At 32.7% G+C, this 23,920-nt stretch overlaps 2 protein-coding genes across 2 annotated transcripts; one reads left to right on the forward strand and one right to left on the reverse strand.

Moving 5' to 3' along the window:
• The first annotated feature begins 6,055 nt into the window (after positions 1-6,055).
• On the forward strand, positions 6,056-6,807 carry LOC134251438 (protein trunk-like). The gene has a single exon (XM_062733858.1). The coding sequence runs from the start codon at positions 6,062-6,064 to the stop codon at positions 6,530-6,532; it is 471 nt and encodes a 156-aa protein (XP_062589842.1). The 5' UTR covers positions 6,056-6,061; the 3' UTR covers positions 6,533-6,807.
• A 4,069-nt stretch (positions 6,808-10,876) lies between these two features.
• Positions 10,877-23,651, reverse strand: LOC134251439 (matrix metalloproteinase-24-like). The gene is made up of 11 exons (XM_062733859.1): positions 23,391-23,651; positions 23,226-23,311; positions 21,693-21,865; positions 18,151-18,232; positions 17,918-18,054; positions 13,429-13,686; positions 12,975-13,160; positions 12,675-12,848; positions 12,386-12,519; positions 12,076-12,224; positions 10,877-11,996 (listed from the first exon to the last, which is right to left on the reverse strand). The coding sequence occupies exons 1-11, from the start codon at positions 23,496-23,498 to the stop codon at positions 11,897-11,899; spliced, it is 1,587 nt and encodes a 528-aa protein (XP_062589843.1). The 5' UTR covers positions 23,499-23,651; the 3' UTR covers positions 10,877-11,896.
• Positions 23,652-23,920: the final 269 nt, after the last annotated feature.

Raw genomic sequence — 23,920 nt, forward strand, 5'->3', positions numbered from 1 at the left:
AGTAAACACCCTCTTCATACAATAGAACCTTTTGAGGCAGATTATCTAAGAATAATTAAGGATAACTAATAATTAATAATATTGTCTTAGGAATTATCTTATAAGTCTTATAACTGAATATTTATTTACAATACTTAAACAAAATGTCATGGAAGATTTGACTAAAACGATCTATCATGAATTTTCCATACCTTGAACATCTAGAATGTTTCTTTGTGCTCCATCTATAGAAGGGTATCTTTTGGACATACCTTGTAATTTGCACTAGTGATTGTATAATGATAAATATGTGGCAATGATAATGTAATTTTTCTCATTTTGCTGCTGTTAAATTATGATGAATTTTCAATTGAAGCTTGGGGAGTACTGAAGCATAGAAGTTTAAGGCTCATTGCTTTATTAACCTAACTGATGAATCTCTTAGGCATTAATTAAAATTTCTTGGGTGATCTTTCATATCACAATTGTGGCATATTTGAAATATGTTTCAATGAAAATTTTTTCCAAGCCCGCAATGGAATGCTTTTCATCTTTTAGACGATAGGATTGCTGCAAGGATGTTTTGGATTACTTAATGTTACATTCAAAACAATCGCGTCAGCGTATACACGTATATGTATATTATCAAGTTAAATGTTTTGTCTTAATTTTCGAAAAGCAAAAGGTGACTTTATTTTCACTAAAATATATTTAAAAAAAAAGCTGTGGAATGAGCTGTACAGAAATATATTCTAACAAACTGAATATTTCGGCAGACATACAGACATCTTTACCTTGTTAAAACCGCCAACTAAATATGATGCATAACTGTCAACAGATGCTTTTCCATATATAAATACCGAGTTTTAATGATGCTTAAATATCTCCTGAAATAAGGACTTCTTACAAGTTATTGTACAAGATATAGCCCACACAATTATTATTCCCAATTACTCAACACAACGATAGCTTCGACGATATTGTTCATTATTTTTTAGTTTTAAAGTGCTTGTGTAATCTTGAAACGAATTATAAAGCTATTAGCATAATAAGGGAAAGAATAACAAGAATTTGCAGGAAACATACCTATGTATATCATAAGATGATTGCCACCAGTGTACCATATAGAAAAGATGAACGATGCAGGAACATTCTGCTCTCTTCATTATGTAGGAGTTCAAATATTATACTAGAGGCTCTCGGCAAAGAAGGTGTCGCTCGCCGGTACTCCTACAAGTAAGAGCCTCCGTTTCTTATATAACTCATAACAAACTAGTTCCGACTAAGATATAAATTATGGAAAGATTATTCTTATGGACTTACATATTGGCATAACGATTCATCATAAATTGAAAATACACCACTTTATTCATGTACTCGTGTATTAAGCATTGTTTTCTAATTCAAAATTTTCATCGTCTGAATTTGTTTCGACTTTACTTCATATTTTATCTTTCGAATTTCTTGCAAAAAGAAAATAAAGCATTATCAGAGATTTTATGAATGAACAGAAATTGACATTTTGTTTCTTCAATTTTTTAGTCCATTCACTCATGCTAATGGACCTTAATGCCATGATCGCAACAATGAGAGTATATAACTGCTTTTTAGGGTCAATCGTGGGTTTTATTGAATATAAATAAATAAATATTTAATTGTTGCGTGCCATTCATGAATGGCAATGCCCGGAATTTTTAGTAAACATTTCCATTTACACAGTTTGTAAGTTTTAACGATGAATATTTTACGAAGGATGCTAGAGGTTACGCGGTACCAAGTCAGTTCATCTGGACTTGACCTTCTAGAATGTTGGACGATTGCAAATTGATTATTTACATGTTAAGCGTTGACCATGACCCTAGGCGCTAATGGTTACACGTACAAGCAATGAATTATAACAAAGAGACATACATAGACATGAACCAAGCTCCGCAAGTTTTAAAAGGGCAAAAAAGAGAGAAACCATGTTTATGAAATGGACATTTTGGCAGTTATTTAAAAATGACTGAATTATTTTCAAATGGCACAATTGATAATGATAATTACTGAATGAGGTGCAGCAGCGATTTGGTTAGACTTCACCGACTGGTGTTGGTCACCTTTGGTTTGATGGAATATTGGAACAACTGAACACATGTTCCATCATACCCGAGGAGATCATCATTAGTTGATACAACAACTGTCTTATCCCACCAGGGGAGATCATCAGTAGTTGATACAGCGACTGTTTTGTCCAACCAGGGAGATCAGCATTGGTTGATACAGCAACTGCCTTGTCCTACCAGGGGAGATCATCATTGGTTGATACAGCAACTTTTGTGTCCTACCATAGAGGATTACATCATAAGTTGATAAGCAACTGTCTTGTCTTACCAAGGGAGATCATCATTAGTTAATACAGCAACTGTTGTGTCCTACCATAGAGGGCTACATCATAAGTTGATAAGCAACTGTCTTGTCCTAACAAGGGAGATCATCATTAGTTGATACAGCAACTGTTGTGTCCTACCATAGAGGACTACATCATAAGTTGATAAGCAACTGTCTTGTCCTACCAGGGGAGATCATCATTAGTTGATACAGCAATTGTTCTGTCCAACCAGAGGAGACTACAGCATTTCTAATAACAGCATCTGAAGTGTCGTGTAACCAGAACAGACATACAGTATTAGTCCATACAGCGACCAAAAGACGTACATTATTTATTGCAGTGATTATTTTCAATGGATCAGCTAGTCTTTTTCATGTATTCCCCTTGTTTGACTACTGTGTCTTAAGTTAATGCACATCTTACAAGTCATACAGCTGAGAAGACATTCAACTTGCAAGTCATCTTACTAAATGTACATTAGTCAATAAGGCAAGTACTGATGAATCAATTTAAAAATGGCGTGCATAAGTCTACATATTAACATCTTATTGAGAAAAAAGAGGAATATATTAATTTATTATTTCATGAGTACGGAACAGAAAACAAAAGGGTGAATAAAAAAGGATTTGCAAACTCATTCTTAGAAAATGATGTAGGAACAAATGAGAAAAGTAAAATTAGATATTATAACCTGACCAATAGATCTGGGACCATGACGGGTGTGACCTGTCGATAATGACACCTCCAAGTCACCAGATTCTACTTCCGTTGTTTTCAGGACCCGCAGTTTTGCAACGTTCATAATGCTCATTGCTTACAGGATTTTGGAAATAAAGCACTGTACATTTTCTTCAACCTTCTTATGTAAAGATACCATAGTTAAACTTCAAGTTGAAAGCATGTAACATCACGATCTCTGGAAACCCCTCTCCCTGACCATAAATACTGAGTACAGCGCTTCACTATCCAATGGTGACCTTTCAATATTAGTTCTTGTCAGATGATTCGATACGAACCAGCATGCTCCACGTACAAAGAATTTATTAAATGAAATGACTGACGTTTTTCATACTAGTTGTTAACATGTTAGGCCATTATTTTCACACAAAATTGTCGACGCATTTCCCCGTTACTTCCCGATCATGAAAAACAGCACACGGCGGGTGTGACCGGTCGGCTTAGGGGATGTTCACTCCTCCATCTAACTCCATCATTGATGTTTTGGAGGTCCGTGTTTGCCCTGCTCCTATACTTTGTATTGTTTTATGGACATTTGGGCTTGAATACTATTCGTTGTCTCCATATAGTTCATGAAGCAAGCAATTGACATATAAGTTTATAATTCAAGAATTTAAATAGTGAAGTTTAAAGTCAATAATTTGCCAGTTCTATGGTCGCGATACCATGATCCTGGCAGCAAATACAGTCTATCATTTAGACAAATGTTGACTGACATTTCTCATGCTAACTGTTAGATCATTATTTACACTGATGTGTCCGTTTTCTCGTTCATGACATGGAGAGCACAGCGAATGTGACCGGTTAACTGGAGAACTTTACTCCTCCATGGCATCTGAATCCCACTCTCATGATTAAAGAGGTCTGTGTTTGTTCTGCTCTCAACTTTGTACATGGAGAGGACTTACATAGGCAGTATCTGCTGTCAAATCGTGTTATGTTTATTTATAATAAAATATTGTTTAAATCAACTGACTTTGTTTTCAATTGACTTTTGAGTATGATTACTGATCTTTATCTCTATATTTCATTTTTTTACTTTATTAAAAACAAGAGCTAGAATGGAAATTAAAGGAATGTACTCAATTTCTTACTTCTTAGTTCATCTGAACTTTACGCTTGAGGAAATATTTCAACAATACAGCTTATTTATGTCAGTTAATCAACAATCTTTTAATCTAACCAGAAAAAACATATTTTGACTTCCCTTTTCAAGAATTACTGAAGAGTGTCAACTAAGCATAGAAAACCTATGCTATATTCATGTGCTCCTGATGTACAGCTAAAAATAAATCAAAAATTGACAGCTCTTCGACGAGTGCAGCATGATGGTAGATTCGGTTTCAGCTAGATAATTGACGAGAAGTCTGCATCTGCACTTTTAAATGTCATTCAAGTCGTTCCCGTCGGGAAGTATCCTATCAAATAACTTGTAGATATTATTTCGGGTGATTGAATGTATCTCATGGGAAAAGATAGACAATAGACAATACTATTTGTACTTGTTTCTAACATGCCATGAATAGATTTTAATAGTTTGTTTAAAAAAGAATATGTATACATGTATTGGAGTAGGGATGAATTGATCATACTTTACAATATCAACGTAAAACTAGCTCTTTGATAGCATTCCCATGTGCATCACATGTATTTGTACGCCTTTATTATCTGACAAACTATCTCAGATGAGAAGACTCAATTGAGTTTTTCTGTTGGATATGACACCTGATCCCACCTGATGTTTTCGAGGTCCGTGTACGCTCTGCTCCTATTTTGTATTGTTTTATGGACTTTTGATCTTGAATAGTGTTCGTTATCTCCATATGTTTCATATATGTCTTTTGTCATCCTTGTTTCGACTTCTTCTGCAGAACCATTGGGCCTTTTCCTTTGATTAACGATATTTAAATTGTCAAAAAAAATTTCGATAAATGTTTGCATTTATATTGAAATAAAGAAGATTATAATCATTTTAAGTGCATAAATAGTGCATTTCTAATCCTTTCAAATGGGAAACATAACTCAAATTCAGGAAATTACCTTTCGGATATCCAAAAGATTTTTATATTGATTCAAATAAGAACCAAATAATATAGGTATATTTTAACTTTAGCCTAAAGGTGCGACATTCTCTGAATAATGATATCACAAAGATTAGAAAAATAAACAGGCAAAAAATATAGACCATTATATGCACGTGTAGTCGATTGACTGCAAGTCAACGACCTTGTGTTTTTGCCTTCCAAGGAAATCAATGTACTGTATCATTTCAAATGTGACAATAGTGGCTCAAAAACAATATATGTGTAAGTTAATCTCTTCAGGTCATTGGCTTTTTTTTTTTTTGGTATTTTTCAAGACGGTAAAGTTTAAATGAAAAACCAGCATTTATACAGAAATTCTTTATAAAAAATGATCAGTACATGATCTCAAATATTGAGTAAGCTGTAAACAATATATGCACGTGATAGCGGAATTAAAGACGATGAAAATGTTGAATTTATCCCTGTTCTTACTAACATGTCATAATCTGAACATTTATTTTTGTTTTGTATAAAATGCTCTTCCAAATCCTTTATATCTACATTGGTAATAACGCATATTTTGTTTTTGTTTATTGCATAATAATTTAAAAGTAGATCAAGATATTGCAAACTATTTAAGGTTATTTTTTTCCTTATTTATCATTAGTTTGTAACCCATGTAAGTTTCATCAATCTTTTCTTAGTTTGTATCACATTAAGGATTGATGATTCGTACATGTGATACAAACTGATTGTTATATACATTTTTCAAGGATTTTTCACTGTATATTTTACCTGTATATATACCTGGTATATCAAGCAATTAAATTAATAATCAGTTATATACCATCTGTTAACTGCAAAAAACAAATTCATATTTTAGTTTGTATGATATTTTTAAAAATATTTTTATGTTCCTTTATTTATATTATTGCAGCTACCAGTATTTATGCTGTGTACCTTGTGTCCTGTTGTTGGCTCTCTTCCAAAGTTTCTCCAAATATTCGGAAGACAAAGCAGAAATCAAGGGTTGCATTCTCCAGACGTCTCTCGCATTCAAAGATACATGATAGATAGATCTAATTTGCCTATATCTACAGCTGAGCGAAGCGAACCACGAGACATTATACGCCAATCAGAACCGTTTTCAACAGACATCGAGTTGCCATGGCAATGTGGTACTGAATACTATTGGCGGGATTTAGGAGAAATGCACTTTCCGAGACATATAAAGGAAGTCAGATGTTTAAATGCCACCTGTTGGTATGGACATTATCGTTGTACCCCTGCCAAGTATACAGCTATGGTTCTGACACGTAGTGTGGGAGGTGATGAAGATGGGAACGTTCCATACTCCCTTCGACAGGAATGGAGGTTTGAACATTTGGATATTACTATCGGATGTATGTGTTCCAGGTAGAAAATAATAACAAATATAGTTATGTAAATTCTCTCATCATATCATGTTTGAAAGCATTTTGAGTAGGCTTTTAAAAGATGGAATGGATGACACAATTAGCCTAAGACAAAATATACAGTTTACGTGTATTAAATTATTTTTTATTTTATATATTTCCTTAAGAATTCGCACATATAGTATCTAAAGTAAAGTTTTTGTTCTGTCAATCATCTTTTATATTGACAAATTTAGTATTTATGAGATTTGTACTAAAATTCTATTAAAATAAAGCTGCCTAAGAATCATCAATTTTGAAAAATAAAATTTTACTAAGTAAAGGTTGTGTTATTTGTGTTTGCTATTCAAACATGGACATCATTAAATTTATTATCAGTAAAGTACATGGAAAATTGACAATTAAATTTGAATTGATTGATTGATTGATTGCATAGTGTTTAACATCCTTGTCGAGAATTTTTAACTCATATGGAGACCTCACCACTTGTCGATGGAGAGCTGCAAATTTTGTCCTATACTCAGCACTCAGGGCTATTAAGCAGGGAGGGATCTTTTTCCTGCCAGCACCTACTGCGACACGGAACTTCGGTTATACGGTTTCATCCGAAGGACCGGTCTCCACATCTCAAAGTGGGATTCGAAACCGCGACGTAAGTATCAACTCTTTATTTCGCGATTATAGAGCAGACATTCTTACCACTGCGCCACGCGGGCGACCATTTGAAGAGGAAATTTCATGTTAAAGTATCAACCCCCTGAAAGGGTGGTGTCGACTTACTAGCGTCATTCATTACATTTATGTGCTCGTTTCATTTTCTTTCCGTTTTTGTTTTTTTTTCTATCCGAACATATCTTTAATTCAAATCTTGGCTATATACACTATTTTGTCGAAAATAGTTAAAGAGTCACACATTTTTTGCAAAGATATACATTATACCTAGGCTTTGAAAATGGGCTTCACCATTTTTTGTTGGTTTTGCCCCCCCCCCCCCCCCCCACTTTCAATTAGCCCACCCCAACCCAACCCACTTTCGACGATGCCCATGCATATTCATCATAGACTTTTTTACATCGATAAATCCTTTGGATGAGTAAATGCACTATTTCTAGTTCAAAATATATATTTTATTCATTGAATTGGACTGAACAGCAGGTCAATCTAATTAAAATTAGATCTTTGATCCGCTCCAGTGAAGAACTCTTGAGATACCCAAATTTCTATCAATTTTTAAAGATATGAAAAGGGTGATATATTTCCTCACTGACAATATCTTTGTATTCTGTGAAGACCCGGTCTTCTAACAAACTATTTGCATTTCGATGGACACAATCTGTGCACCTTATGTAGCCAACTCTTTTATTCCAACGAAATATATTTTCAAAAATTCTTCATAAGAGGAATCGATAAACTGGAAGTAGATTTAATTTAAAAAATCAATTCTGTGTAATCTCTGAAATGATACAGAAAAAAAATGAATGATAATAAAACCAAATTTTATTTAGTATTTGTCTATAAGCATTTAAAAAAAACTTTCGGCTTTTAAAACAATTTTCGTTGAATTATAATTCACATAAAAATTAACATTTTGACAAAGTCTATTCAAACTTATTGTCTTGGGACCTCGTCTTCCAAAAATCTATTTGGGATTCCCGATAGACTTCCTGTGTTCCTTTTTAACCTACATGCAGACTATAAGTCGGCAGTCGAAGGATCATAAAACGTTCAGAAATTAGTGAATAATTTCTTACTTACGCGGCAATATATCTTCATCACCTGCATACGGGGTTCATATCTCTCAGCTGATTCGATACGCAAAAACATGCTCTACGTACGCACAATTTCTGAAACGAGGTAAACTATTTACAAACAAGTTGATGAAATAAGAATATCACCAGTATCAGACATCATTTCGTAAGTTCTATGGTCAATACAATGACCTTGTTAGAAAATGCAATTTATCATTGTGTCAAATGCTATCTGACGTTTTTCATACTAAATGTTAGATCATTATTTACACACACTGAATTGTCGACGGATTTTCCCGTTATTTCCCGATAATGACAAGGAGCACAAGACGGGTATGACCGGTCGGCAGGGAATGCTCACGCCTCCATGGCACCTGATCCCATCTCATGTTTTGGAGGTCCGTGTTTGCTCTGCTCCTTTATTTTTTGTATTGTTTAATGGACTTTTGAGCATGCATTCTGTTTGTTATCTACATACATTTCATGATATATTTGACATTAATTCCCATCATTTTAGATCCATTTCTGATTTACCCTTGAACCGTCTTTTTTACAAGCAGAGATATCATTACTCATTTAAACAAAAAAAAAAACTTAATCGAAGAAATTGCTTCACCCACTTTGTCTGAGACAGCTGTTTAGTCTACATTAAATTCCTTACAGAAAGGATAAGAGACAACCAGTGCAATTTATTCAACAACTAATAAAATTGTGTATAGAAAAATTCACGAAATCTTAGACTACTTTTAATACTTTTTTTGCGGGAAATTCGATTATCATTCAGAGAAAAAAAATAATCACAAAGACAGGCAATCTGTTAAAAGTCTTTTGTTTCTTTGAGAAACGGAACAGTGTATTCCTGAGATTTTTTATTGACAGGACGCGGGGAGGCGGCAGGTCGGATATAAATGACAATTCATAAAAAACTACAGCGTGCGTGTCACTTACAGCATTTACAAAGGAAAGAAATTTATAGTCACGCAAATGGAAATTATTTGCATGGAATTTATAAAGAGATTAAGAAATGCATCTATCTTTGATAGTGCAAATTATTGTCAAGATTTTCAAGGTAGAGCAAAGGGTGCATTTATGCCTTGGTCAAATAATTTAAAAACAACAAACGGCCCATGGGCCAAATCCCATTAGAGTACTTTAACAGTATATTGACCTTGCTGTTTCCATTAGATCTTTTGTTATATTAAGCATGGCTGCACTTAACGCTGGGGTTTGGCTCTTTTCGGTTGCTAATATTGCTTTTAAATTATTTCACTTTTATATATTTACTACAGGTTTTATATATATAATAGTCTTTGACCATAACACTATATCCCGTAATGCAAAAATTGTGCATTTTTTTGCGCACTGTTGGGGAGATTTTCTTCACTTTCCGGCATTGGTCAATCAACTTCCTTCCTTATTATAGGCACATTCTTTTACCAACCCATATATTTTATCCACCTAACCATTTATAGTCGTCTCTAAAGGCGATAAACTCGACTTTTGTTGGATTGCAGAAAATTCAAAATTAGCGAGTTTATTGCCTTCAGAGACGACTATAAAGGGTTGGGAGGTAGATAAAATATACAGAATAGTTAGAGAATTTGTATAGAATTAGTGAGTGAAAGGTAGTTGATAAATCAATGCTGGAAAGTGGAGAAATTCTCCCCAAAAGCAAACAATCTTGCGCTGTAAATTGCACATTTTTGCATTACGGGATCAGTAGTGTTATGGTCAAAAACTAACATTTAAAACCATAACACTACAGTTCTATAGATAACGCTTCAGTAATATCAATTTGGCACCTAAATATTAAAAAAAATACTTTTAGAATGTAAAACAATTAACTAATTCTATGATTTTTGACCTTACTGTTTTCAAAAAACAGAGAATTTACATTTACTTGCCATTTCAACAAGCAAGCAGAGTGATACGTAGGAATATAGCGGAATTATTCTTTAAAACGCTCATCAAGCATAAGATAGCTGTAATCATATTTGTATTGAAGCATACGAATACCCGTTCAAAGTGTACATTCAAGCATGATGCTCCCTGAGGACAGGGTTGGTCAATAGTGAGTTTTTATATCTATTAAAAACATACACTAATAATACTTATAAGTATATAGATGCTATTTTTAGACATTTGCGATCTCTTTGAATTAGTGCTTTGAGTGTCATCTTTTTTTAAAACAAATTCTTTGATAATATCAAATAGGATATAAAGTTATGGAATTGAATAATAAAAAATCTATGTACTTTTATGTACATTTAAAGATTGGACAAAAGACAGATACAAACAATGGCTTGAAAAAATACAATACTTCAAGAAAAATCCTCAAAATCGTTTAAAATAAAATTTAACTCAACCGAATAATAGTTCTCTGTACCAAAGTGTTGACTTACAGCCCAAAATGGACCTTAAAAAAGCCATTCTGTAGACAAAGTCTGTAAATTTTAGAAAAACTTTTTTCGTTTATAAAGTGTCCCCAGAAATTAGTAAATTATTTTATCAAATTGAATTTATTACAAATTAATTGAATTTGCTTTTTCATTTTATGACACTATTCCGTAGTTTCTAAAGGGACATGCAGTTTGATGGATATCATCACATTTATTTTATGCATTTTTTTGTTGCCGGCTGATGTTATAAATTTGCCTCTTTCGAAATTAGAAAGCCTGTTTCAGCAATGTATATCAGTAAAGGATTGTTAAATCTGCTAATATTTATGAAACAACGAATATTTCCATGTCAAATTTGTATTGTGTGGAACAGATATAAAAAAAGAGGAGGAATGCAGCGAAAGAAGTTTGTAGTCCTAGTAAGCTAAGATTCCCATATATCCAAGAACGCGAAGGTTTGGATATTTGCTCATGAAAAACAAACGGGATTTTATTTCTAGCTCTATTAGTTCTTTACATTTGCCGAATTCCTTTCTATAATTCAATACTTTGTTCCACGAAAATCAGCAGTAGACATTTAAATACTCCAGAGGTATTGCTAGTTTTTAAATTTTTGATAATAAAATATCTACGATAGGCTTTACTTTTTTTTAAAAAAAGCATTCAGTTTGATCATTAGCAATCAACCGGAATATACAATAAAAATTGTAGATTATTCTTGAAATTAGAAAGTACCAAATATTGTCATTTGAAATGATTTCAAAATAAAAAGAAAACAATTTAATGTAAAAATAAAATGAAAAACATTTTGTGACGAAGTCTCAATAATTTCTGGGAACACTTTATATACAGTTAATGTTATATAATTATTGAAAATAAAGACTATAGAGGAATTAACGCTTGCGAGTGAAAATGTTTTTAAAGAATAAATAAATAAATATGAAACTTATTTTCCAGGTATACTATTTTCAAATATTTTACCTATTTAAGTAAAATAGAATCGAAAAGGATTTCTTTGTAACGGATGTATCCGTTGACGATGGAGAATAAAAGAAAAATCGCAATATACATTATAGTCGTATTAATCGACATCAAAATATAAAAGAAAGGGCATCTAATACACACAGTGTATAAAAATAAAGATAATCATGTTATTAATCTCCTGCAGCATACTAGTATTTCGTTGTCCATCAACGATTATTTCTTGTAATCGCGGAAGAATTTATTTTGGTGTAAACTGTCCGCATCCCAGCCAAGGTGCAGCTTTCCTTTTCGGGTAACCTGTGTACTTTCTCCGATAACGATCGTCAAATTTGAAGTAACTACAAATAAATTATTATCGTTAGAAAAGAGAAAAAAAGGGTTTGATCATAAAAAAATGTAAACAAAAAAGAAGCTTACTTTCTGCCTTTGAAGAAGTATGTATATCTGTTCCATCTGATGGCCGCCTCCACGTTAACTGGTATCCCTCCCCAGAAAGAGGAGATAGGTCGGGGGTAACCACGAGGGGGAGTAGTGTATCTCTCATCCCAAATACTATATTTATCTCCCTACCAATATAAACAAAGGCACTTTACATTGTCACCCCTCCCTGGGGCACGCTTTGCATGTTGTTAAATTCATTAACTTTTGAAACTTGACGATTCCTTTTATAATCAATTAAAATAAAGCCTTTAAAATAAAAGATATATCTGTTAGTACATTCAGTTACCTTAAAAACATAGATTCTTCCATCATACCAAGACAATGCGGCTTGTAAATTCCGATAAAAATTAGTTTTACCGCGTATTCTCTTAGGGAAGCCTCGGTCTAGTTGATATCCTGTGTATCTGAATATCTTATTTCCTGTAATATTTCAATTGTTCTGAATACAATGAAAATGTTTTTATAGCTTTCTAGTGAAGAAGTGAAGAATCTTGTTTTTTTTACCAACTTGATTTTTATTAAAATAGGCAATGAAGAACATATAAAACATTCCAGATGTTTAAGAAATATTTTACCTTTGAACATGTAAACGCGCCTGTAACGATCTTTTACAGCAGCTCCGGCGTTCTTTGGAGCCCTTTTGTAGACTTTTCTTGTTTTCCTTGGAAATCCTCTCTGGATCCCTACTCCATTGGAATTAAATTTATATATTTGATCTTTTCGCGTTGCGTACAAGGAACTGTCATGGGCTATACAAACAAAAAAAATCTGTGCTTTTTAAAATATGTATATGTATGGTTTTAAAAAGTAATTAAATCGAGAATTGATATCAACTATTAGATGAATTTATGAATTCAAATCAAAACATTAGTAACCATTGAAAATGGTGTCAAACTTGACACTACAGATGTCTACTGGTGGCGTAGGACGAGTTGGTCTACGAGTTGTCGGCCTTGTATATGGCCGCCGTGTGGTGTACGGTCGTTGGGTGTAAGGTCTTCTGGTCGGATAGGTTCGCCGTGTTGTGTAATAGGGCCGTCTGGTTGTTCTAGAGGGTCTTCCTATAATTACATAATAATAATAATAATATTTTTATGGGCTTTTGAGTTTTGATGATGTTTGTTATCGTCACATACTTCATTCTAAACATCTATAGCTTGGACTCGGCCTGAGAGCAATAGAAAACCAATATTGATTAATAATCATAATTTTGTGAAAAAAATAAAATCAATCTTGAATCAAATTTTCTTACAATTCACAACAAAATCAACTTGAAAGTCATTCCCAACACACGGTCTGGCAAAACATAATTTTTAAAACAATAGTTACCATAAAGACTTTGAATCCCTAGTATATCATCTTTGTGTAGCTTGTAATTTTTGTCGTAACCCTGATAATAGGGTGCCATCAAAGCTTCCGGAACATTAGTATGACTGAGACCGAGCGCATGGCCAAACTCATGAGCAGCCACGATCTCCAGATTTGTCCCCTCAGGGGTGTTCATCGTCCACTGCTCGTCATCATCGAAGTGGGTGTCACCAGATATTCCAGATTTTCCGGGAAAAAAGGCGTGAGCAAGCGTGCCACCTGAAATAGGAACACACCATCGGCGATATACTATAAGCAGTGTTGCTTGGTTTGATACAAGAAAGAATATAGCATCGGTTCTGATATTGGAAATGTGTAAGATAACGTGCCAACTAAAAATAGTTAAAACGGTGGGAAGAGATCATTAAGATGTTAGAAATAATATCCTTTGCAGTTTAAGAAAAATGTTACAAAACGTGCCACATTGAAAATATAAGCAAGAGTAATTTATGTACCTGACAGATATTCAAAGCATAATTCGGATCCAAAAGATATGGTAGAGTACAAATTTGTACTAAACAGGAATTAAATTTTGAACTTATTAGTTTTGTCTATATATAAAAGATATTCTTTGAAAGAAATTTCCATTTATTTTTAATTTAAAATCACTTTTAGCTTTCATTTGTAGTTGTAAAGAAACATCTCTTTTTAAACCCATTTCTTCTGAAAAAATTCTAACTTAACAGTGAATCACAAAAATAATGTTTATGTATTATGCAGCATTTGAATAATTTCATATCTCATGTTGAAATTTAGTTTCATTCGAAGGGAATTTCTTTTTCAATCCTTTTTGCAGCTAACATGAAAAATATAGAGAAACGAACACCATTCAAGATCAAAAAACATAAACAATACAAAATAGGAGCAGAGCATACACGGACCTCAAAAACATCAGAGGTGGGATCAAGTGCCATGGAGGAGTGAGCATCCCATGCCGAACGGTCAGTGATCGGGAAATAACGGAAAAATCCGTCGTCAATTCAGTGTATAAATAATGGACAAACAGCTAGTATGAAAAACGTCAGTCAGTATTTGACATAATGATAAATTGTATTTGCTGACAAGGGCATTGTATTGACCATAAGAATCATAGAAATGATAACTTTAAACGAGACTGCTGATATTCTTGTTTCATCAACTTGTTTGCCAATAATTTACCTCGTTTTAGAAATTGTTCATACGTAGAGCATGCTCTTGCGTATCAAATCAACTGAGATATATAAACTCCGTATGCATGCAGGTGATGAAGTTGATATAAGTAAGGGAAGTTGACGATAGAAAAGTTAAAGTCATCACGTTTATCATAGATCTTGGTTGACCATTACCATTACCATTATCGTCTTTTTCAAGTAAAATATCCAAATATGTTATGGGTAATACAGAGTATATTTAGATGATATCAATCAATACTACTGAAAATTGAAAAATACATGTAAATTCCTTAACTGCTAAAGTTGTCATATTTTACTTTTGCAATTTTGCAATTTTTTATTGTGTCCATCATGACTGCCGGACAAGAGTTGAACGAAAAACAAAAGTAGGTACTTCAAACATGGTCTACAAAGGAGAAAAAAATCAAACGAAAATTAATTTTCTCCTTCCATCCACACAACACTGATTAAATGAGTTCTAATTGATTTCTTTCACTGAAAAATTAAACGAGAACGATACAAATGCCGACTAAAAATAACGACGATTCTGTCTGAGATAAAGTAATTTAACCTCTTTGAACTTATACGGATAAGCCCTTTAACAACTTCAGCAACTACAATTTCTCGTTCAGAAAAATGCTTACTGACTTTTTCCAAAGTGATTGTTAGGTCATTGTTTACACGCTGAATTGTCGACGGATTTTCCCGTTTTTTTCCGAGCACCGGCAGGTGTGACCGGTCGGCAGGGGATGCTCATTCCTCCAGGGTTGACACCTGATCTCACCTCTGATGTTTTGGAGGTCCATATTTGCTCCACTCCTATGTTGTATTGTTTAATGAACTTTTGAGCTGGAATACGGTTCGTTATCTCCACGTTTTTCATATACAATTCAAAGTAAGTTGAAGAAAAAACTTATCGTGGCTAAAAAAGACTAAAGGTGAATTTAAATTAAGAAAAATAACAGAATCTGCAACATAGCAAAATAAAAAAAAATCCAAAATTTGTAATTCATCAAGCAAAACTTGCTTTACTAGCTACAATTTAAGAGTGCAATCATGTTACACAGAGAGAGGACAAGTCATATTACAGGAATAACAAATTTATACGAAAACACTTTGCCAATATCAAAAAGGGTAACAATTGCTACAGAGCATGAACAGTAATGAAACAGCGGTACTTCCAGAGATAGGATGATAAAATGTACACATTTTATAAATGATACATGAAGATTATGATCAGAAATCAAGCTCAACAGTCCACTAGAACGAAACAGAAACCTCAATATCTCTTTCTCCCTTAGATGAGTTAATTTGTACATAGAAATACTTGGTTCTAGATGTTTTAAAAAAAAGATCTTAAAGATAATTGTGATGTCTATCTCTTTGAACCTTTTCCCCAAATAATTTAGTTTTTCAATTAATACAAAAAATTAAAACAGAAGTCTACAGAGTCAATACCAACTTACTAAACTTTAAATAAAGAACCAACTTACTTTAGAAACTTTAAATAAAGACCAAAGAAAATTCGAAGGGACAACCAAAAACCGAATATACGAGGGGTGATCAAAAAGTTCGCGAACTAATTGATTAACTTCCGTAAAAGAAACAATATTTGGTTTCAATGTTGATTATATTTTAAATTAGTCCTCTCCAATTTTAATGCATAACAACCACCGTTCTGCTCATGCGCAAATCACGTAATATAGGCGGTCACGTGACCCCTTTCGTAGCGTTCTGTCACAAAATCCGAAAGATTTTTCTGAGTTTTATATTTCTTTCCATGTAAGTTAATTTTTATAACAAGAACAATTTATTTGTCAGAAATTGTCAAATCTCGGCGACAGAATGGGTGGATAAGAATATCCTCTCCAAAAATAAGCATGGCGACCATCAAAACCCAAAGTCTCGGGAAACGTTTATTCAAGGTGGATAACCAAAAACAGAATATATAATGTTTAAAATTAGTAAAATATCTTAATGTTTAATAATCATATTATTGTTCAAATATTTATCTTCCAAAGTGTAAATTGGAGGTCTTTGATAGCAAATTGTTCAAACTTGCTTTCACCGGGCAACATAACAAGTATCATTTTCAAACATCTGCCTTCCTTCACTAAAACGATCAATCCAATCATTGATTGAATTTATAGGAAGTCATTTGTCTTAATAAACTATGTACAAATTATTACATGCTACTGCAAAGCGGTTTCTAAGATATACCAAAATAGACAACCATTTTTCGTTACATGTCTGTCACAACACAATTTTTGCAAATTTATAGAAGTTGTGTATGGCTATGCGTGTACCAAATATGAATTGTGGTTTTGTAGATATAAGATGGAACTGTATAAGTTAAAAAATATCTTAATGCTGATAAAACTTTTTAGATTCGATTAGTCGTTAAGTTAACTGTCTAGAATATATTTATTTCCTGGATATTCAGAACAAAAATATTTAACATGTCTGCAACACAACTTTTGAAATTCCAGAGGCTAAAATACAACGTTTTACACATTTTCATCTGCAAAACAGGCTTGAAATGTACTTTCTCATAGTGAGTACAGAGTAGAGATATGGCTTTTCTGTCTCAAATAAATTTGACCTTTGTCAACTATCATGGTGATTTACTATTATTGTCTTGGAACAGCTGTCTTTTTGTTTTATATAATATATCGATAAGATACAAAACATACTTATATTATTCTCAATTCAGGGGATAAACAACAGCAAAAACACAATTCACATGACATTACAAATAAAATACAAATCTAAGCGTATAAATTAAAGCAATATGAGCTGCATTATTGAGGGAAATTACATATAAATTTCTTATATTTATGATCAAATAATAAAATCAAAATAAAAATAAGATTGAAATAGTGAATATATAGCATTATATGAGAAATCAATAATGTACAGGACGACAGTAATGCCATTTTGCTTCAATTAAAGCTCATAAAAAGTTCTTCCATCGCAATTATGAAAAACAGAAGTTTATAAATGTCCTATTTTTCTATCATTGAAATAGTTGATTACAAATTTGCAGCAAATTTTTCTGATGTCAAACTTGCAGCTCATATATTATAAAAACATAATGATTGAAGTGAATTACTTATTGGTCTTAGCTAATGAGTGAATATTTACTTCTGGCGTAAACTTGGCCGTCATGTGACCTTACAGATAAAATATCTTCTTTTAACATATAAATTCATGATATATATAAATTCATGAAATATTAATAAATTAATGATAAAAGAGAACTACTTATGAATCTTAGATAATGAGTAAATGATATTTACTTCTGCCGTCGAATGGGCTGCCGTCTCTATGGTCATACCGCTTAAAGTCTATAAGGATGTCTGCGTCACCTCTGACCTCTCGGAAAGTCAAAGGACTTACCGCGCTCCACTTGTTGAAGGCGTTGATGAAAGCTCGTCTGAAAATTTAAAAAAATTCTGATATTGATTTCGTTTCTGTTTAAATAAAATGAATCAGTAAAGATTTTGGACGTTCACAAAATTCAAAAGCAGACCTTTGTATGGAGCTAGATAGTGGATTCGTCCGTGTGTATCCAACAATTTTCCAAGTAACCTCATTTTTTGGCCATTTCAAACCTGTAGAAGATAAGAGTGCCTTTAATTATGTAGGATGAAAGCATTCATTATGTTGATATAATTAACTAAAATGACAATCAAGATGAAAATACACGTAAGTCACAAAATGGTAAAAGCAGTCCCTGCTACTGAGATTTTTAAATGATATTCTGAATTCAACATTGTGAGTAATATGTCAGAAAAAAAAATCATTTTTTAATTTTTTTCTTTCACGAACCTGTAAACCCTCTTGATAAAAAGGCGAGGTTAAAACACTGATCGACCAAAACAAAATAAATAAAAAAAAAAAAACGATTATCTGAATAGGCCATAAAACACGCAATTCTAAAAATTCCAGAAGCAAGATTAGGTGCCTAAGAGGTCACACTAGGAAGCCCCACCTAATGTCATTTTGACGTAAAATTCCGTATGAAAATAGAATCTATTGGTAGCCTGTCTTGCTTTAAGGTCCATCTTTCTCAGAGCATGCGCTTGAGAATCAAAAAGTTAAGAGATGTAAAGAGGAGAGATGGCAAAGATGAGGAAATAAAAATATTTTGAAACAGGAGAGATGGCAAATGAAAGGAATTGAGAAATAAATTCCTTTATTGATGCTTTACAACTTTAGTTTATATAATTAAAATTTTTAATAAAACATTAAAATTTGAAAGAGGAGAGATACATGTATCCTTAACCAAGATTTTGATTTTTAATTATTTAAAGTTGTATGATTTCAATTGTGAAAACATATGTATATGCTAAAGCCGTAAAGTAGGGAAGTTGAAAGTGATTATGACGTCATAATGGCAGCATTGATAGTTAAGATTTCGATTTTTAATTATTTAGAGTTGATACATGTAATGCAAACCTAGTGGAATGAAAAAGGTGCTGCATTGATAGTTGAATATGTATGTAAAAACAAAAAAATTTTTGGTATTTTTGGACCTATTTTGAATGAAACAAATGAAGATAACGAACAGTATTCCAGCTCCTCGAAAGTCCATAAAACAATAAAAAAAAAATAGGAGCAGAGCAAACACGGAACTCCAAAACATCAGAGGTGGAATCAGGTGCCATGTAGGAGTGAGATTCCCCTCCCCACCGGTCACACCCGCCGTGCGCTCCTCGTCATGATCGGGAAATAACGGGAAAATCTGTCGTCAATTCAGTGTATAAATAATGGACTAGCAATTAATATGAAAAACGTCAGTCAGCATTTGACTCGATGATAAATTGTATTTGCTGACAAGGTCATTGTATCAACCATAGAACTTACGAAATGATGATTTTAAACGAGCCTGCTGAAATTCTTGTTTCATCATCTTGTTTGTCAATAATTTACCTCGTTGTAGAAAATTATTTGTATCTAATCAACTGAGATATGCAAACTCCGGGGACCTATGCAGGTGATGAAGGTATATTGCTGCATAAGTAAGGGAAGTTAACGATAGAAAAAGTTAAAGTCATCACGTTTATCATAGAGCTTGGTTGTTAGATTACCATTACCGTCTTTTTCAAGTAAAATATCTAAATATGAAACAGATGTGTCAAACACTGTGGTATCCTTTATCTCAAGCTCACCAGGATACTAGTATATCGTATCGACATAAAAATGGAAATTCCCATTGTTAATTGACAGTACATCATCGATATATCTAAATGTCGAGTTAGGCCACGGCAAGCGTTTTCTTCTTTTCGCGCATATTATTTTGCACAAATTCTGCTTCGTATGAATACAAAAATACGTGTAAAATATGCAAATATAAATACGAAGAGATTGTAAACTGTCGATTGATCCATTTTCTCCATCAGGCCTTAAGGGTGGTAGTAAAGTTCTAAATGCTAGTTGTACATTTACAACGATCCTTCTGTAGAAAGTGAAGGTAATGGTATAGAATGAAATCACAAAAAAAGCTTCGAATTGTTTGAGTATTGGCTTCTAATCAAAGTATTTTATGTAAAATTTGTGCATTTAAATAAAGTATCTTACTTTTCATCAATATAAATTTTAAATTATGAATGGGAGTGCAAAGTGTTAGGAATACAGAAAACCAAGTTTTGTACTAAACATGCAAGTCATTTTTACCCACATTTGGTAAAAGATGTTAAAGGAAATGAAAGTAAGAATCTTAATTGCACATCTTTACAACACCGTCGATCATATTTCAAGAGATGATTTGCTACGGCAAAAAGCGAGTTCAGGAAAGTATGTTTTTGAAGAAAAAAGGGTTCTTTCTCAAATCACTCCTCTCCAAGGTGAAAATGGAATTCGAACACCATAGAGTATACTCAAATTACATGTATTTTCCAAAGTATAAATAGGCTACTGCAAAAATGTAAGAGAGGTTTAGGAAACAAGGTTGTTGTTTTTAAAAATGTTAATTTTTCAACTCGTTTTTACCCCGAGGGTAAACAATAAAATTTTTTTTCTATTTTTTATACATCAGGACATCAAAAATAAATTCAAAAGGATGACTGGGCTCCTGTAAAAACTTTTTAACCCCTAATCATCACTAATCATATTTCAAATTATGAATGTTCTTAAAAAAAGAGGAGACATATGAAAACAAAGTAATTAAGTAATTAAGGAAAATATTTTTTTTTTCACCAAATGCCCTCTAGAAAAAAAAAAATCGATATTCAAATATATATATTTTGCACATCTCCTGGACACAAAACTAAATTCCAAAATATGAATGGGCTACTGCGAGAAATGTAGAAGTTCAAGAAAGCAGATTTAATTAGAAAACGGAAGTTATGAAACCCAATGTCCATTTGCCTATTCAAATACCATGGTACCTGATCTGATCTCTGATATTTTAAGAGGACGTTCGATTTGTGTTGAAAAAAATTTGGGGTTCCGGTTGATAATTGATTCTTGCCTTTACATTTTATTCAAAAATATGATAAGGCTGCTTAAAATGTAGAAGTAGATTTGGGAAGAAATTACTGTGATAGGATATCAAGAATATACACGTTCTTACTTCAGAAAGTACCGAAATATTAATAATTTCTCCAAATATCTAATAAGTGTGCCGTTATTACACACTGAATTGTCTACAGATTTTCTCATTATTTCTCGATCATGAGAAGGAAGGCAGGGGAAGATGGCTTTAAATACGTCCTTGTTTGCTCTGTTCCTGAATGTTATTATTTGATTGAAATTCTGAACTTGAAAACCAAACCTCCATATATTTCATTGGCAAGTTGAACTACTCAGAAAATCCAAACAGGACAAGTCAATACAAAAAATATATTACATTTAGCGATGTCTTCTATTTCGCGATTTTGGCTGATAGCAGAATTTTTGGCTGAATACAATATCTTTTTTAGCAGAAACAAATCTTGCTGTTTCCGAACGAACGCAAAGGGTAGAATTTAAATATTGAGCCTGTATATCGTTAAACTTCTTGAATTATATATAAATTATGAAAAAGTAATTACATACATTTTCGACTTTTTATCATGTGTTAGATTTTACCTAATGTTTTAAATTCTTCTGGCCTCAGTTGAATGTTTGAACTCTTTTTATTTCTCTTGACGTCTTTCTCACGCAGCACGTCCTTGTTTCCACAGCGGGGGGCCTGCATTTTCTTGATCGTTTTTCGATCCAGAATCCCGGTCTGTGGAAGACCAACCATTTGTTGAAAATTCCTGTTGATAGAAAAAGGATTGATCGTTAAAGCAAAAGAAATTAAAATTAGTCTAAATTTTCAACCTCTGATATAATGAAGATAGATTAATCTGCCAGCCCTCGTAGCATTCCTACGAAAATTAATGAAATTTCTAATCATGAGAAATCTGATTCATTCGACTTTTTACACCTTACTAGATGATATGATGAATATGTGAAAATCTAAAACAAAAATGAATCATGGCAAGCGTCAAAACGTGATTCGACGAGATTTACTGGCTGTCCGCATTGTTAACCGCAATGAAAGTCCATTAATCTACAAACTAGAGTAAAAGTACAACAGTACATCTCATATAAAATGTTCTACTTGTAAGCCTCGTCCGTTCAACCTCTGAAAAGTACAGACCCCAGATATTCTCCTGGGTATACAGGGGTTGAAGAAATAGATTTAAGAATTAACTCGCCAATCCGAAATTCCATGGTTTACTTTGGTAAGTAAATAATACATTCAATGAATACTAGTACTGCCAATAAATATGATTGTCATGTATTATAATTTCGTCAATTTATTTGAAGTTATTTCTGTGTAAAAAGAAATCACTAAATTTTAAAATATGATTATGTCTTTGCTACATATTTAGTTTATTAATGGAAGATTTATGATCCTAATTAAATAAGGTGTTTGCTTAAGCAATTAATCATTATCTTTTGAAAGATACAGTCTCATAACTGCAACGGTGTGTGCAAACAAATTTTTCAGAACCAGCATAAAACAGTTCACCGCAAAAACATCTATATGTGCAACCAGCATGGAATAATAGGAATCTAAACTGATCAGTACTATATATATTTCAAAAGAGAAAATAAATCATTTTCTTCTAAAAAAAACCTTTCCGCCACAATTAATTCTATTTGAATGGAATTGAATCGCACTTTTTAATTGGATAAAGTTTAATTTGCATTAATGAATCCAGATTTAATGTTAGAACTTAAAAAAGGATGCTGAATTTTAGAAATAAAGGTCCAGACCAAAATCTGCTAAAAAGCTCAGGAATGAACCTCCTTAACTCATTTAGTAGATCTTGACCTTAAACACAAACATTGTTTCCGCATTTCTGCATTCAAAATAATGAATTTAACGAACAAAACATAAGAATGAAATGAAAAAAATTACAAGATAATTGAAATCATCCACATCGACCCCAATATATCGTTATAATGTATATATTACAAGACTGGAGTAAGAAATATTGATGAGATATTAAAATAAATCAACAGGTTAAATTTTATTTATCGTTTTGCCATTTTGCCATTCACAATTATATTTTCAAGAAGACTGATATTTATTGAATTAAAAAAAACATCAGTGACAACACAAACCTGATGGCTTTTTCGCGGTCTGCGGGACTGTGCTGTTGGTTCGTTCCTGTTTTCTCCTCCAGGTATCCGAACTTCTCAAAGAACGCCTACAGAGGAAGTCAAGTTTATTTAAACTCTAAATATTTCACAAAAAAATCTAATATACAGAAATGGTTTACTCCTTACATCTGGACTAAATCCTTGTCTTTTAGAACGATACTGAATGTTCAATTCCTCCTCTGCCAGTATGATCTTTAAATTAAAAAGTAGACAAATACTGAAGAAAATGTACATTTTCTTAAATCTACAACATCTACCTCTACACGAAAAACTGTTAATTTACTGTTAGTTTCCCTCGATTCCCAAATACTGGGTCAAGGGTCCAGGAAGCGCTTTGTGCGTGTCTTAAGACGAATTTCCGAGACCCCTCTTCATAGCTCTATTTGTCTTTCTTGAAGTGACATAAAACGTTTAACATACACTTTTAAGAGTGTTTTCATCGGAAATTTGCATTCCAACCTGATGTGTACACTGTGGATTATAAAAACCGGAAAATGCACTTACATGAATATTGTCTTTCAATGTAATTCTAAATGAACAATAGATTGAAACACATATCCAAATATTTCATTCCTATCTGTTTAATAAGCTTAATTAAAATTTAACAAAAAATATAATCGAAGAGGTTTAAGACAAAACATTCTACATTTGTTTTT

The sequence above is a fragment of the Saccostrea cucullata genome, unplaced genomic scaffold (assembly GCF_032062105.1).
Source record: "Saccostrea cucullata isolate Sc308-1 unplaced genomic scaffold, CSIRO_AGI_Scuc_v1 ctg65, whole genome shotgun sequence".
In the NCBI taxonomy this organism is placed as follows: Eukaryota; Metazoa; Mollusca; class Bivalvia; order Ostreida; family Ostreidae; genus Saccostrea; species Saccostrea cuccullata.

Bases quoted from the DNA above. Each gene is read 5' to 3' on its own strand.
- LOC134251439 (XM_062733859.1), bottom strand. From the start codon at position 23,498: ATGTACATTTTCTTCAGTATTTGTCTACTTTTTAATTTAAAGATCATA. The intron at 18,055-18,150 runs GTCTGCTTTTGA...TTAAATTTTCAG, and splicing joins CTATCTAGCTCCATACAAAG to ACGAGCTTTCATCAACGCCT. The intron at 11,997-12,075 runs GTAAGCTTCTTT...ATTTATTTGTAG, and splicing joins TACTTCTTCAAAGGCAGAAA to TTACTTCAAATTTGACGATC.
- LOC134251438 (XM_062733858.1), top strand. From the start codon at position 6,062: ATGCTGTGTACCTTGTGTCCTGTTGTTGGCTCTCTTCCAAAGTTTCTC.